At 65.8% G+C, this 15,509-nt stretch overlaps 1 protein-coding gene across 5 annotated transcripts in view; it reads right to left on the bottom strand.

Moving 5' to 3' along the window:
* Positions 1–7,965: 7,965 nt before the first annotated feature.
* The window catches only part of INTS1 (integrator complex subunit 1), a 28,756-nt gene continuing 21,212 nt past the window's right edge, over positions 7,966–15,509 (bottom strand). For 4 of the 5 annotated variants that reach the window (XM_060125262.1, XM_060125264.1, XM_060125261.1 and 1 more), the window contains exons 35-47: positions 14,924–15,054; positions 14,347–14,434; positions 14,028–14,254; positions 13,686–13,809; positions 12,606–12,739; positions 12,026–12,218; positions 11,380–11,507; positions 10,987–11,099; positions 10,141–10,254; positions 9,191–9,261; positions 8,755–8,846; positions 8,483–8,592; positions 7,966–8,304 (exon numbers count right to left, since the gene is read on the bottom strand). In XM_060125262.1, coding sequence (XP_059981245.1) covers positions 8,189–8,304; positions 8,483–8,592; positions 8,755–8,846; positions 9,191–9,261; positions 10,141–10,254; positions 10,987–11,099; positions 11,380–11,507; positions 12,026–12,218; positions 12,606–12,739; positions 13,686–13,809; positions 14,028–14,254; positions 14,347–14,434; positions 14,924–15,054 — 1,641 coding nt within the window. In that variant the 3' untranslated portion in view covers positions 7,966–8,188. Of the gene's footprint in view, positions 8,305–8,482; positions 8,593–8,754; positions 8,847–9,190; positions 9,262–10,140; positions 10,255–10,986; positions 11,100–11,379; positions 11,508–12,025; positions 12,219–12,605; positions 12,740–13,685; positions 13,810–14,027; positions 14,255–14,346; positions 14,435–14,923; positions 15,055–15,509 lie in introns of those variants that run through there. The other variant, XR_009535864.1, reaches the window with a different exon arrangement.

Genomic DNA, 15,509 nt, shown 5'->3' with positions numbered 1-15,509 from the left:
ACCCCCAGGGCAGCATTTAGGAGAACTGGATAAGCTGGTGAGGTCGGGTAAGGCCAAGGTCAAGAAGAGGGAGGGGGGTCGGTGGACACAGGGCTGGACGAGAGGCAGACAGGGCGGGGGGCTCAGAGTGAAGAGGACGAGGTGGCCAGAGCTCTGATTCTGAGGAGTTTAAGCTGCACGCTTGCCCCCACTGGCCACCACGTGGGACAGTGACTTGGGAGGCGGCATTTGTGGTGATGTCCCCATCAGCACCTCACACATAGCACATCCTCTGCCGGCCCTGCTCCTCTCCAGGGCCCCCCAATCCAGGACACCCCCAGCCTGCCCACTTCTCCCCACTGCGGCCACCAACATCTTGCCCCTGGCCACTGGCCAGTCTCCCTCGGCTCCCTCCTGCCCTCTGACCACCAGAGTCCACCCCTCCCCAGCAGCCAAGGGATCTTTCTAGAAAGCCAGTTGGACAAGCCCTTCCTTGCTTGGCCTCTGCAGCGCTCTGAATGAAGTCGTCTGGGCCCCTTATCACATCTCCAGCTGCTCCCTGGCCTGCCCTGCCCTGCTGGCCTCAGAGCCTCCACCCCTCTTGCCTCCTGCACTCAGCCACTCGTGGTCCTCCCAGACCTCCAACCAGCCCCACCCACAGCCGGCCCATGGCATCCTGCCAGCTGCTGGGGCCACAAGCCTGGGCAAGCTCCTTGGCCCCTGTCCTCTCACTGCCCACATCCCATCCTGCAGGAAGCTGACCACTGCCACCACCTCCACAGCCACCAGCTGCTGTGAGCCTGGGTTTCTACAGGAATCTTCTAACCATGGCTCTGCCTCTGGCTTGCCACCTGCAGTCTATTCTCAACACAAAATCTTTGATGACCACGGGAGCCAGAACTTGCCCTGCCACTTCTCCAGCCCCTCCTCCTCACAAGGAAAGCACTGTCCTCAGCATGGGCCATTGTTACCTCTCCCATCTCCCCTCCTATGGCCGCCCCAGGACCTCAGCACTCGCCATTTCCTATGCCTGGTCCGATGTTTCCAGCCTCCCTTGCAGGTCAGTGGGGCTGTTGTGGCTGAGTTCTGGCCAATGGAGGTGACGGATGCACCTCACACTCTAAATCTTCCCCGGTCTGCTGGCCGGAGGCAAAGGACCTACTAGATGATGGGGCCACAGGTGGACGAGCTTGGACACTGCAGGGTCAGGCAGAAGGTCATCACTGACCGGGGACATCCAGATTGGCCTCTGGGTGAGTGAGAAATGCAGGCTGGGTCTAGTTGCTGGAACTTTGGGACCTGTTTGTTACAGCAGCTAGCATTCTTACCCTGACTGATACACATACACAGATAAACGCAAAATTGCCCCTGTGACAGTGCTCCAAGGGACACGCCATGCCATTAGATGGTGAAGAAGGGGCCCTTGTCTTGGTCCAGAGGCCGGAGATGGCTTCCCTGGGGAGGGGACATGAGAACTGAGACCTGAAGGGTAAGTGGGAATTGGCTTGTCACAGAGGAAAGGGAAGAGTGTCCCAGGCAGAGGCCCTGCAGCAGGAGTATCCGAAGAATGGAGGAACTGGGCAGGAGGCGGGGTGCGGCTGGAGAAAGGGTCGGGAGGGCTTCTAGCATTTTCACACCCATTTTCTCACTTAATGCTTAAAGCCACTCTTTAAAAGTGGGTTGACGCTACCCATTCTGCAACTCAAAAAATGAAGTTCTGAGGAGAGAGGAGACCAGTGCATCAGCCAGGCAGAGCTGGGACCTAGGACCCGGCATGGTGGAGGGCCCGAGAAACCCGGGTCAGCCGTGGGCCGCTGCCCTGCCCGAGTGGCTGCCGTTGTCTGGGTCAGAGCTTCCAGGCCAGGTGGTCTCAATTTCCCCCGCTCCTGCTTTCCAGCACGTGTTCAGACCCCTCGGTGATGATGGGGGCCCCTCCCCGGGAGGAAGGCTGGCAAGGACATTGCTGGGGACCCAAGGGAGGATCCGGACCAGGGCAGCACTGATTTGCATCCAAAAAGCCAGCTCCTGGAGGATGCGCCGCCTACTGGGCCCCTAGGATGGTTCTTGGTGGTGGGAATGGGCACGACACCTTGGAGTGGTGGGGTGGGGTCTGTAGACCCTTTAACTGGTAGACTGAACCCCAAGTAACAGATTTGACCAAGGCTGATGGCCTGAGCTGGAACATAATCGGAGGCGCTTGTCCAAACACAGCAGACCTGGCGGTGCCCTGAGCCTTCAAGGCAGAGCAGGGAAACCAGGAGAGGCAGTGGGGGGGGCGAGAGAAAGAAGTGGGGAGGTATCCACCCATGCGGCCCTTCCCGCAGGACTTCTCAGAGCCTTCATGCCCTGCCGTGCACCGTGACTCCCAAGGGAGCGGCCACGCTACACAGGGGTTCCCAAACTGACTTGCCCACAGAACCTCTGCTGCAGGGGTGTCTCGGGAAACGAGTGCCACACAGAACAGAACCGGAAGCCCTGGCTTGTGCAAAAGACATGCTCGGACTCCAGCGGGCAGGTCCGGGTTGGCAGCCTCGCTCAGCAGCTTCGCCCTGTCACCCTCACTTCTCTGAGCCTTCACAGCAAGGTGGGGGCCCTCATCCCCAGCAGCACCAGGCTGAGCTGTGGAAAGGCGGCTCCCTGCCGCAGTAACAGTGTTACCTAGCCAGGTAATTGGGATCGATGCCGCCTGTCTTTACATTGATTGGTCTGGACTAGTTAAGGATATCATTCACGTCCCCATCGCACCCTGAGCACCTCACCTTTAATAAGTAAGGGAAAAAGGTAAATAGTGCTATCTAGGTTTGGTTTTCCTCAAGCTCTATCCATGAAAAACAATTAATTTTCATGGCCACTGTGGTTGTGAGAGACGGATGCTGGAGGGTGGTAAGCAGAGCCCCCCTGAGGGATGCCAGCCCCTTGCCGCCTGCAGCGGAACCAACTTGGGGGGTCACGCTGGCTTCACAGCAGAGCATACGAGGGGTGTCCCCTCATTCCCCGGTTCCCAAGGCCATGGTTGGGTCAGCCAACGGCTCACGCAGGCGGCTGTGGACGCCCGCACCGCAGGCAGGAGGGAGCTGGGAGCTGCGACACCCCATTTTAAGGGGCCACCTGTCAATTAATTAGGGCCAATGAATAATGCATGCCGCCTCGTGCATATGTATACGGCGCGCTATGGATGGTATACGTTCTAGTCCGAACACCTCACAAATAATTCACAACCCACCCCTTCCCCGGGCTCCGGGGGAGCCTGGCCGGTGCTTCGGCTGGGGCTCGTGGGTTGCTTCCAACAGCCAAATTTTACATTTCATTATAAATGGCTTTGCTGGTCATGTCGGTAACTTTTATATTTCCATCCACTTTATTATTAATGGCTTTCCCGGACTGTAGCAGCCCAACGCTGCACGCAAGGCGTTATAAATATTTGATCCGGCATCTATAGTCTGCCATTTATCATTTATAACGGGTTACAGAAACATTATAAAACATTTACTGCACATTTATAGATCATTTTCGGCTACCATGACGATGTGTTACAAATACATTATTAATCCTTCTCACGCCATTTATAGGAACCTTTGTAATGGGGCCTGGCCCTCCTGTCCCATTACCAGCGCGCAGGGGCGCCAGGGAGCAGGACCAGGGCGGAAGGAAGCCTGGCCCTGCCTCCAGCAGCTGTGTGTCCTTGGCCAGATCACAGCACCTCTTTGTTCATAAAGCAGGTCACATGACAGGCACCCTTCACTGAGCACTTCCTCCGTGCTCACGGTCCCCTGAGACTCAGGCGTTATTTTCACACCCCTTTTACAGATGCGGAAGCAGAGGCGAGTGGTTTGCCCAAGGCCACAGTCAGGGAGCGCTGAGCTGGCCTCAGAGCCCTGGGGTGCCTCCAGAGTTACCTGCCCCAGGTCCGGGGCTGAGAGGTCGGTCAAGGCTGCCCCCGGCCTTGAAAGGAGTGGGACTGGCAGCCTCCACCGAGACTCGGGGTGAGGGCGCCCGGAGTGGGGGGACCCAGGGTGGGTGGCCTGGGGCGGGGGGACCTGCGCTCTGGCCTCTGACCTGGTAGCCCCTCAGCTCCCGCCGCCATGCGCTTTGCCATCCCAAAGGCTCTCCTGGCTCCCGCTCTGGCCTGTGGGCGCCTGGAGCGCCGTCTGTGATGTGGACCCGGGATGAAGGGGTCCAAGGGGTCTTTGGGACCCAGCGTCTCGGGAGGCCCCCAGGAGTCTGGCCCAGGTGTGCCAAGCAGGTGGCAGTCAGCAGCTGCTTCCTCCATCACAGGGGTCAGTGGGGCCCTGGGCTCTGCAGCCAGGAGTCCCGCCCCATCCCACTCCTCTCCCTGCACGTGGCCTGTGACCACTCACTGGACAAATGGCCGCTGAGCCCCCCAGTCCCCTCCAGGCCACACTTTATACCCAGAGGGCACAGACAGGAGACCGGGGCTGTGGGCTCACCACCCACACGTGATGAGAGCCCTGGGCCCCAACGTAAGCTGGCAAGCTGAGTCCTCACCTGGAAAACTCCTGCTCACCCTCCAGCTCCTCCTCGATCCTCCACCTTCTTGAAACAGCCCTTCCCAACTCCCCCAGGCACGAGCCTTGTGGGGTCTGACCTCTGGTCCCCCTGGGGGCCCAGCCTGGGCCTGGACTGGGGAGAGGGCTCCAGGGTGAGACCTGGACTCCAGTTCTGTCCACCTGTCCTTCTTCCCCAGGGAGGGATGGGGCGGGCAGGCCCTGGGAGAGCCCTCAAGCCTCACCCCTGCCTGCCAAGACACCCGAAGTAACCCCACCGCGGCCTGGGTCAGAGTTTTAAGTGGCTCTGAGGGAGGAAACCGGGGAGAGGGGCGTGTCCTGGTTCAGGACCCCTGGGCAGTTCTACCCCATGTGACCTTGGACAACTAACTGGGCCTTACTGCCTTCATCTGTGAATTGGGGCCATAAGCCAGCCCTCCCAGGGCGAACGTGGGGGCCCTGGTGCTGGGAACCCTCATGGGGAGACCTGGGGGGCCTCTCTGGCCCTCTGCCCGGCTGCTGGCTGTCTGGCCTGTTTGAAGGTCAGGGTTCACCCCTTCCCAGGACTGAAAGTGAAGGAAACAGGTGCGCTCATCACCATGGCAACGCCGCACCTGGTCCCACCCTTCCCCACCTGCTGACGCTGGTTGATGGGGTGCCCTTTGATCCTCCCTGGGGGGCCTCCCCTCCCCCAGAGCAAAGGGGACTGTGGGGTCCGGGCGGGACGCCTCGTTTTGTCAGTGGGTGAGCGCAGTCCCTCTTAAGAGGGAGGCTGAGGCCCAGAGAGGGGAGCTCAGCTGCCAGGGTCACATGCCAGGACAGGAGCCTAGGTGGGCTCCGCCCCGCCCCCTCCACCTCTCCTCCTTCCTGACACTCAAGGAGCCCCTTCCCCAACCGGACCTTGGACGGGTCAACTTCCCAGGCCTCGCAGGCTGTGAGCCAGGCGAGAGCAGCCCCTGTGGAGAGCCTGGGGCTGGGGGCTGGGGAGGGACACACGGGCTGACCTCACGTCTTCGCCCCGGCCCCCCCACCCGACCCCACCCCGCTCCCGCCAGGTCCGGGGCTTTGGGCTCCTGGAGACTGGACTTCACTTCCTCCCTCGCCTGCTCTGCACACCCCAGGCCAGGCAGACCCCGGCTGGACTGACAACTCCAACCTCCCAGCGTGGCAGAGCGACAAACTGAGAACACAGCGCCTGCGGGGAGAAGGCACCTGACCCTGGGCGCCAGAAGCCTTCCTGGAGGAGGCGCCACAGGAGCCGAGCCGCGGGAGTGGGGCTGGCAGGGGGCCGTGGGGGGGCAAAGGCCCCGTGCAAAGGCCCTGTGGCGGGAGAGAGCGTGGCAAGCTTGGGCTTCGCAGTGGACGTGGCTGAGTGCTGAGCTGAGGCAGAAGAGTTGGGATCCAGAAGGTTCTACCTGCTGTGCTCCTGTACCTGGGGCCTCCCCGCCCAGCAGCCCAGCCCCACTGCGCTCTGCAGGGCACAGACTCCGGGTCAGGCCCACACAGGGAGCTAGCACTCCAGCTCCCCACTCACGCTGCATAGACAGGAGCAGGTCAGGTGGCCTTGACCCCGAGGGGGCTCACCCGGCCTCCACAAGCCCACACTCACCCCACACACATGCACACCCACGCCCCTGCCCGCCATCCACTGGGCCCCCTGCCCCTTCTCTCCGAGGCCCTGGGCTGGGCGCACCTGTGTAAGATGGAGCCGGCTGGATGGTGTTCACGGCAACGGACACCATCCAAGGAGCGCTGCCCTGCACTCCCGCTCTGCCCGCGCCCTCCACGCACCACCGCCCATTCCCACGGGCCGTCCCCAAGGGTCCCGCTGCGCCCCCCACCTGCCTGGCAACGCTGCAGCGCCCAGGCTGGCGAGGGCGGGTTCCGTGGGTACCGCCCGCAGCCCTGCCAGGACATCTGCCTTTGCCCGCAGAAAGGTGAAGCTGGAGGGTGGTTGGCATCCCCGCTCCCCCAGAGCCAGGCCGCGGCCCACCCCCAGGCTCCCCAAGCCTCGGCCCTGACACGGGTGGGACTGGGCAGGAAGGTGGTCCAAGGGCTCTCCCAGAGCCTGCCTCTCTGCCTGCTGGGCCCTCACACAGCCCAGTGTCATGGGTGAACTGCCCCAGCCCCCAGCCTCCCAAACCCCAGGGGGCCTGTGCGCCCCTAGCTCTGGGTGAGGCAGTGGCACTTTGGGGCATGCGGGTGTCCCAACAGCTGTCACCCAAGCCCAGATGGGCAGGGCCGTGGCTTCCTACGAGTGGCATCGCACTTCCTGGTAGGGCACCCAGGGCAGGAGGCAGGAGGGGGCCCTTCGGCTCCACGTCCCCCTCTGCAGGGACCGCAGTGGGGCAGGAGGTGCCAAAGGCCAGTTCCACGTGCCCCTGAGCAGAAGCCACACGACGGGGGCCAAGAAACAAGCCAGGCGGGACAGGAGGGCCTGGGGCTCCACCACAGAACCGGCAGGATCTGGGTACCGAAGGGCTGTCGCGCGGGCAGCGGCGTGGTGGCCGACCCGTCGGGCTCAGGGGAGCAGGGAGGCTGGCAAGGCCGGGGCCGACCAGGGGCCTGTGGGGCTAGGGGCACAGCCCTGCCCCTGGTGGGCATGGAAGCAGTGACCACCCCCCACCCAAGGGTCTGTCCAGCCTCAAGCAGGCGGGACTGAAGAGCCTGGGTCTGTCTTTAGCCTCAGCGCCCCCTGGTGGCCCCAGCTGAGGAGCCGGGGACCCTGAGGGGGGAGGGGGGCGCGCACCGGAACCCGGGGGCCGTCGGGGAGACTGGGACTGTGCCAAGCGCTGGGCGCCAATGGGAGCAACGGGAGGGAGGGGTGGGATGCCATCTGCATCCAGCCTGGATGGGGTTGGGACGGCATTGCCCCAAGAGACGAGGACACTGGCCTGGAGAAACCAGTGCCGCCTGGGGGGACCCCGGGGCCCTCACTGGAGGGAGCACTGCCCCCTGCCCTCAGAGTCCCCAGGCCAAGTTCTGGGGCAGAGCCCCACCCCTGTCCCCTGCCCCAGCACCGCAGCTCCGCAGGGGATGCGCCCCTCAGTGGCTGCACTGAGCCAGCCCTCACCCCGTGGCCAGCATGCGGGGGGCTTCCTGGAGCGATGCCCGAAGCTGAGGGTCTCGGGGAGCTGAGGTCCTTTTTGACTGCTCTGCCGACACCCAGCGAGCCCCACTCCCTCCGGGAGTTGACGAGGCCGAGCCCGTGGGCAGAGAACTCAGGGGCAGGGGGCACCCGGGCACTGTCAGCTCTCCCCCAACCCCGATGCTGCCTGAAAGTGGGGAGCTGGGTGGAGGGCAGGGAGGAAAGGCCGAGACTGTGCCCAGCAGGCGGGCGCCCTCCTGTCTCCAGACGGACACTGCCACATGCCTGCCCAGGAGCAGGCAGGCTGGCCGGGCCCTGGGGGCAGGGCTCCAAGCTCCCAGGTCCCACTCACTCCCGGGGTCTCCAAGGAGGCAAACCACACAGGCAGCAGCGTCGCGGAGTTCAAAACGTTTCATTTGAACCCAGCCCCTCGCCTCGACTCGCTAGGATGTCAGCATCCCCTCCCAGCTGGGCTGTGCCCCCCGTCACTCCGCAGGTGGGACAGCTTCCGGGGCAGACGGCGCCCACACTGCTGGCCGGGGTGGCTGGGCGTGGGCTCTGAGTACTGGCCCTGCCTGCCTTGGTGCTCCCGGAGGAGACCACCAGTGGACCCGGCTCACATCACAGCCTCCATGTGCAGGATCCTCAGGGCCTCAGAGATCTGGGCGCTGGTGTCCATCTGGCCGTACATGCCCACCAGGAAGGCCCGGTGCAGCAGCACGGCTGCATGCTCTGGGGACAGACGGAGACCCTGTCAGGCTGTGCTGCCCTGACATCCTGGCCGCGGTGGCCAGGTCGTCAGGCAGCTCTCAGAAGTGGAGCCTCTGGTCTTTCCCCGAGAGCCTGGCCCTGGGTACCGAGGCCTCCGGGGGCACCGGGGCCTGGGTGGGTGGGGTCGGGGCAGACTCACCCTGGCAGAGGAGGGTGTACTCCGGCAGGTTCCGGAGGGCCGTCTGCGCTACTTCGAAGTCCCGGCTGCCCAGGCAGTACATGAACGTGGGCAGGAAGTCGGCTGCGATGCTGGAAGAGCCACGTGCTCAGGTTGGCACCTCCCCCCGTGCCAAGACGGCCAAGGCCCCGACACCTCCCCAGAGCCCCGCGCCGGGCCCCACCGGACAGGAGGAGTGGGAGGCCTGGCCCAGGGCACCGGGCGGCCCGTGGTGGCAGGTGACGCCGACTCACCTGGGGTTGCTCTGGATGGAGCGCAGGGCCAGGCTGAAGGCCAGGCTGCGGCAGGACTCCTCAGCTGAGCTCATCAGCCGCTGCAGACTGGTCTGCGGGGGCGGGGGCGGTGTCAGCAGGGCCACCCTCCCGTCAGGGGACCCCGCTCCCTAAGCCTCCAGCCCCCTCAACACCCCCGTCGCTGGGCCCTGGGACCTCGGGACCCATGAAGCACACAGGAGGCCCAGCGCAGAGCGGAGGAGCGGCCGCCTCAGTTCTGGGCAGGACTGAACATCTGGGACGGGGCCGCAGTCAGACGTGGCGCCCGCCCCAAAGCCCAGCCGCTGCGGGCTGAGCTGGGTGCCCAGCAGGAAGGAGGGTGGGGGCAGCGTCCCTGTTCGGGGCCCAGCCTCTGACACGTGTCCCAGTTCCTCCGGGCACATGGCAGCTCCCGCACCGAGAAGAAGCCCAGGATCTCGGGTCTCCGCCGGGACATCTCGTCCACATCGCTCAGAACCTCCAACAGATCTAAGATGGGTAGAAAGCGTGTTGTTGAGGGCCGGGCTGCAGCTGCTGGGCTCGGGGGCGAACCTGTCCCCCACACAGCCCAGAGGCAGGAGTGGTGGAGTCCTGGGGCCAGAGCCCGCTGCCCCACAGCACACCTGCCGGGCAGGGACCCTGGCCCGGCCTCAGCACAGGCTCTGGTGGAGGAACCTGGTTCTACAGGTGTAGCACGGCTGTTCATAACGTCAGCGCCAGTGCCTCCTGGAGCTTCCATAGCATCCCTAGTGCTTGCTCAGGCCAGGGGGCCCCCAGCACCTTGGGACAGAAATCACTGGGGGTTCTGCTGCCTTCCCAACTACCGAGCCAGCGACCCCAAACCGGAGGTGCTGGTCGACCAGGCTTTCAGAGGTTTCTGAGGGGCCCGGGGATCTGCATCTGCACCACGCTCCCCGGATGTCTGCCCCGGCTGCCCCGAAGCCACACTGCAGAAACATGGCCCTGCCCCTCCCTGCAGGTGGCCACCCAGGCCCTCGGCTCCCCCGTAGGGGACCAGGGGCTGTCGGCCAGCTCCCCGCCAGGCCCCTCTTTCTCGGTATCTACGGGGACTCCAGGGGGCTCCCCAGCGCCACTGGCCAGCAGAGGAGCCGCCCCCAGTCTCCAGTCCCGCTTCTCCCTCCGACCCCCTCTCTACCCACCCCTATTCCCACTCTGAGGAAAGAGCCCAGCTCCTCCCGGGACCTGGCAGGGGCCCTGCTGTCTTCTGGATGCCCCACCCCCACCCCCAGGAGAAGCCTGGACGGCCAAGGGCCGCTGTGGGACCCAGGATGCTGCAGGGACAGAAAGGGAGGCCACCACCCACCGCGGGGCCGACGGGGCCTGGGGGAGCCAAACCCCCAGACTTACCCTCGACCGTCTGGCCCCGGGAAAGCCTCTTCACATAGGGGGCCACTTCAGCTGCGGTCAGAGGGGTGAAGAGGGAGACGCTGACCAGAGGCAGGGGGCCAGCCGAGCCCTCGTCTGCAAGACAGGAGGCCAGTGCTGTCGGGTGGAGACGAGGACGGCCCGCCCCAGGCCACCGTCCAGAGGGCCCAAGAGCCCCGGACACACTCGACACCGAGGCCGTGGGATCCATGTGCGTAAGCGAGGGGCAGCCTCGCTGAGCAGCGCCCGGAATCACACCAGACCCCCAAAGATGCGGCCCCTGCCCTGGGCTGAGCACGGTGCCTGGTACACAACGGGCGCTCAATAAATGTGCTGAAACGACGAGCTGCTGGGAGCTGCCTGGGAGACGCGGCACTGCTCTCTCGAGCCTCTCACCCACCACACGGCGCGTGGCCTTCCCTGCTGCCCCTGGCACACAGCAGGTGCTCAATAAAGGCGCCTGCGTGCAGAGCGCTGTGCTAGGCGCGTCCGTGGACGGCCAAGAGTCACACTCGACGCCAGCGACTTGGCAAAAGCAGGGCGAATGGCCGTGAAGGGCCCTGGGCCCCCGGCACTCGGCCCGTTCACAAGTCCACCGCACGCCCGCTAGACACAATGCTGCAGGCGCCGGGTCGCCCCACTGCAGGGGCCCCCGGGTGGGCACGGGGACAGAGAGCAGAGGGGCCTGGTTGGTCCCACAGAGGGCAGGTGCTGTAGGTTTCGCTGGCCACAACACGACTCGGTGCTTTGCGCGTGTCACGGCCCCAGGGCCAACGATGCCCGAGGGACGCCCAGGGCAGTGCAGCCCGCAGCCCCGGCCCCACTCACCCTCGCCCTCTTCGTCCAGGCCGCGGTCGGCCCTGCCGTCCCTGCTGGGAAGGCTCAGCCCCGCCAGGAGCGACTTGAGCATCACCAGGTCACTGCTGTCAAAGGACAGGTCACTGCGGGAGCAAGGTTCTCCGTGAGCACCATGCCACAGGTGGGAGGCAGGCAGGGCCCCGTGGGCAGGGGCTCAGGAGGTGCGCCGGGGGCCGAGGGAGGAGGAAGCCAGCTCAGAATGACCCCGGCGCAGACCCAGCATCTACAGCCCTGCCGCCCCGGGCCCCGGCGCCATGGGCAGTGTCCATCCCCGCCAGCACGCCCCTTGGGAGCTCCCAGCCCTGAGCACCGCCACGACGGGACCCTGGCCGGAGAGGAGCCGTGCCAGACGCGCACACTCACTGGAGCGCGTCGGAGTGTTTCTGCAGGAAGGCGATGGCGGCCGGGGCATTGCAGGTGATGTACTTGTGGGTGAACTGCACGAACTTGCTGATGAAGGGGGCCAGGTGGCGGGAGGACTTCCTGTAGTTCTGCAAAGGGAAGCGCGAGGGGGAAAGCATCCAGGGCCTGAAGCATCCCGTCTTGCCCACGTCGCTCCCCCTGGAGCCCCACAGTACACCCTGGACACCGCCAGCACGCCGCCCTCGCCGGGCGCATGTTAAGGTCCCTAAGGGTCAGGAGTGGCCTCGTCCCTCCTGAACCCTGAGGAGCGTGGGGTCTCCCCAGGCACGTGAGCAGCTGGGGGCCTTCCCCGGGTGAAGGTACCAGACAGGCAGGTGGCCTGGCCGTGCCCGATGCAGCCAAGGGCTGTGCCCTCACCCAGCCGCCTCAGGTGGACAAGGGGACGGACCCTCAGTCCTGGTCAGGAAGACCGGGGCTGCCAGAGTCATGGGACCAGAAGGGGCACGAGCTGAATGGGGAGAGCTCAGAATGGTGGAGGGAGCAGGCAGGGCAAGCAGGGGCACTGGCTGACAGGGGCACAGGGAGAGGGACCGGGCACCCGACCCCTGGGGACGCCCGGGCCCCCGAGGGTGGGTGGGGCACCCACCAGCAGCAGGCGGAGAAAGGAGAGCAGGCAGTCCCATAGCGCCCCCTGGTGCTCGCTCTGGAACACGTGCGGCTGCAGCAGCTCCAGGATGCCCAGCACGTGCAGGAAGAAGGTCAGGTGGCTCTGCTGCCGGAACTCCTGGAAGTTGAGGTGGCTGCGGCCGTGCAGGAGGGCGGCGATCATGGGCAGGTGCCTGGGGGCGACGTGTGCGCTCGGTGGTCCTGGGCCATCTCCCCCGGCCCCCCTCCCCGCCCCCCGCTCCAAGGGCCGACATCAACTTGCACTTGGAGACCACCCGGAGCCCGCTAACCGCCACCGTGATGTCCTGGGCCACTCACCTGACCCACCCTCTCCCGCGTCCACCAGGCCCCTACCCCCGAGACTCAGCTCAGTCAGGAAGCAGCCGAGGCCCTGGCTGCCCGTGGCGACACCACCACGTTGTCCGTCCACCCGCTCTTAGCCGCAGAGCCCGCCTTACAGGAACGCCTGGTGTGGGAGCCGCTCCAGGCTGGGGCGGGGAGGGCACCCTGACAGCGAGCTGTGCCCACTCGGGCTGCAGGTGGGACAGGCCAGGCGGTACCTGAGCAACAGGATGGGGTGGGCCACAGCCAGCTTCCGACAGGCCACGTTGGCATCGGCCACTCGGTTCTCGGCCGCCCGGGAGTCACTGGTGTCCGCGAGGAGGGTGACGAAGCGGTGAATGAGGCCGTCCAGCTGGGAGGGACGGGGGTGGTCAGAGCCGGGGCCGCCTGCAGCCCTCGCACCCTACCTGTCCGCCCCCCGCCGAGTCCACCGCCCACCGCCGCAGGGGCTACGATGGGGCTCCCCGGGCAGTGTGCGGGCACCTGCTCCAAGGCCCCTGGACCCCAAGGCCCTGGTGTGGCCCCTCAGGACCTGTGCAGCGACCCAGAGACGCCTGTGCCCCCAGTGCCTTCTGCTGCTCCTGGGGCTCAAGAGGCCGTGGCCAGAGCTCCCAGCCAAGCTCAGCACGTGGTGTGTGAGGTCACCCTCTCCACACAAACAGGATAAAAGCCCTGTGTTAGCTTGAGCGAGAAAAACCAACCTTACTGATGTAGCATAATTTCAGGTGTGCAAAAGAAGTAACACGCAAAAGTGGAAGGAAGCACAACTGGAAATACATCAACTTCCCTCCCTGTCCCGAGAAGCAGGGCAGGCGGCAGATCCAACTCCAGGGTCCAGCCCAGGGAACACGGGCAGGGGGCCCACCAGACCCCCCTTCCCCCGCCATCACCCAAGGGAGGTGAAGGCAGATGCCACGCAGACCCGCGCACGGAGGCCCCACGCTGGGCCAAAGGCCAGCACCACGGCAGGCAGCCAGGAAGGGATGGGGGTGCTGGGCCACATGCAACACCGTCACACACACACCACGCGGCCTGCTGTAGTCAACGGTCCCTTATCAGGGAACGAGAGGGGACACCCACTCTCCTCTGCTCCACACCCAGAGGACTTCTTGGAGGAGGAAAAGATCGTTTCCAGACCCTTCGAGAGGTCGGACAGGCGAGGGTGGCAGGGCAGGCTCTGCCCTCAGACGTGCCATCGGCACTCACCAGGGGCCTCTTTTGTCTTTCGATCCGAGAAAAGGCATTTCTACCTCCCAATGAAGGACAAAGGCGGCCCCGATGACCCCGTAGGGCTTTACCTTGCAGACGCTGCTGCCGGCGGCCCCTTCGCTGTGCAGCAGGACGTCAGGCACAGGCACCCGGAGGTCTGGCCGCTGCAGGTAGAGGTGCACGAGCAGGTCTCGGCAACGCCTGCCCAGCACGCTGCGAGAGACCAGAGACCAGACTCGGGGTGGCCGCGGGACCAGGGAGCCGCTGTTGCCACTGCGTGCAGAGCTGGCGTGCCAGGCCCCTCAGCCCTACCGCACCCCCACTGGTGGCCTGGGCTCGCTCCCACGGTGCTCACGTCTGAGCCGCGGCCTCCCACCACAAGGGCAAGGGGACGGGCGGGGGCCCTGGAGCCCGGCGTCCAGCACCCTCACCTGTCAGCCCACTGCGGGATGCAGCTCGTCAGGTGCGCCGTCACCTTCCTGACGCCCTCATCGTCACCGCGGCAGCAGCTGAGCAGCAGGGGCAGCCGGGCCTGGAGAAGGCTGCAGGCGCTGGCGTCCCCGTCCTGGCTCCTGGCCTCTGCCTCCGCCAGGATCAGCTCCGCCAGGCCGATGAGCTCCGGGGCCTGGACGCGCAGCACCAACTCCTCCCGCCGCTTCTGCAGCCGCACACCGCCAGTCAGGCCCGGGTGCGTCTCGCCACGCCCGCCCGCCACCCCACCCTGCGGGCAGGGGACGCCCCAACACCTGCCTGAGGGGTGCGCTGGTCCCTGCCCTGCCAGATGCGAGGCATGTGGATGCAGGCCCAGAGGAAGTCCAGGGAGGCCGAGGGGTCGAACCTGGAGGCGGCGGGGCGGCCTGGCTGAGCACCAGGCGCGTCTCCAGGCGGGGGGGGGGGGGGGGGGGTGCCCAGGTCAGCAGTCAGGGGACGCAGGCCGCCCCACCCGACCTCTCTGCAGCTCGCAGTGGCAAAGCTAAGGTCGGCCCCGCCCCACCCCACGCTTGCAGCCGCGCACAGGGGCCCCTGGCACCCCGCAGCACAGCACGGACGCCAACCATTCACACGACCGGAGGACAGTGAAGCCGACTGTCTGCCTGCTGGCCACCCAGGGAAGGGACACCGGGCCAGGCAGGAGGGCCTCGGTCCCTGAGGACGCCGGGGGAAGGCTGCTGGATCAGAGCCCCCCACCGAGGCCCCCGACACTGCCCTCCAAACTCGGCTCCCGGAGGAGTCTGGGCAGGGCGGCTGCCGCGGGGCACCCCAAGGCCCACGCTGCCTGTGGCAGGAACAGACCTGCCGGTGGGGGACAGAGATCTGGGGGACTCGCCTCTGCTCCCGGTTCTTGCCCAGCAGAATGTGGATACACTGGTGCAGCGTGGACCAGTTGGACTGGTGCGTGAGCAGGGCTAAGAGGTAGGGTCGGAAAGACGGCACCTGCGGGCCAGGATGGCCTTTGCCCTGGGAAGGGAGGAAGCCTGGGATGGCCCCCGCCGGGCTGGCGGCTCTGCCGGGCAGCGCCAGCAGGTGACAGCCCGCGCATGCCAGCACAGAGCAGGGGAAGGCGCCCGTGTCGAGGCAGCCCCGAGGCTCCCGCCCGGGAAGCCACCCAGCCCGGCCGCTCACTCCGCAGGCTAAGCACGGGCTGAACCGAATCCACTCCTCAGAGACCAGGAGACACGCGAGCAAAACCCTGGGTGTGGGAACACCTGGGCAGGCGGGGGGCGCGGGAGCGTGACCGCCGCTCTCAGAAGCGCAGACCCACCAGCGTGCGGCGGGACCACGGGCAGGGGATGCCCAGCCCCTCCCCGGCCATCTGGTCAGTGTTTCCTCACCTTCCCCACGGCCAGATGAGCTGGGGGACCCCGCCACCCCCGCAGAGCCCTGACATGGGCTCCGACCCCTCTGAGGACCCC

Source organism: Lagenorhynchus albirostris, chromosome 15 (assembly GCF_949774975.1).
Source record: "Lagenorhynchus albirostris chromosome 15, mLagAlb1.1, whole genome shotgun sequence".
Classification (NCBI taxonomy): Eukaryota; Metazoa; Chordata; class Mammalia; order Artiodactyla; family Delphinidae; genus Lagenorhynchus; species Lagenorhynchus albirostris.
The sequence above is the reverse complement of the archived record's forward strand: the minus strand, read 5'-3'. Positions and strand labels throughout refer to the sequence as shown.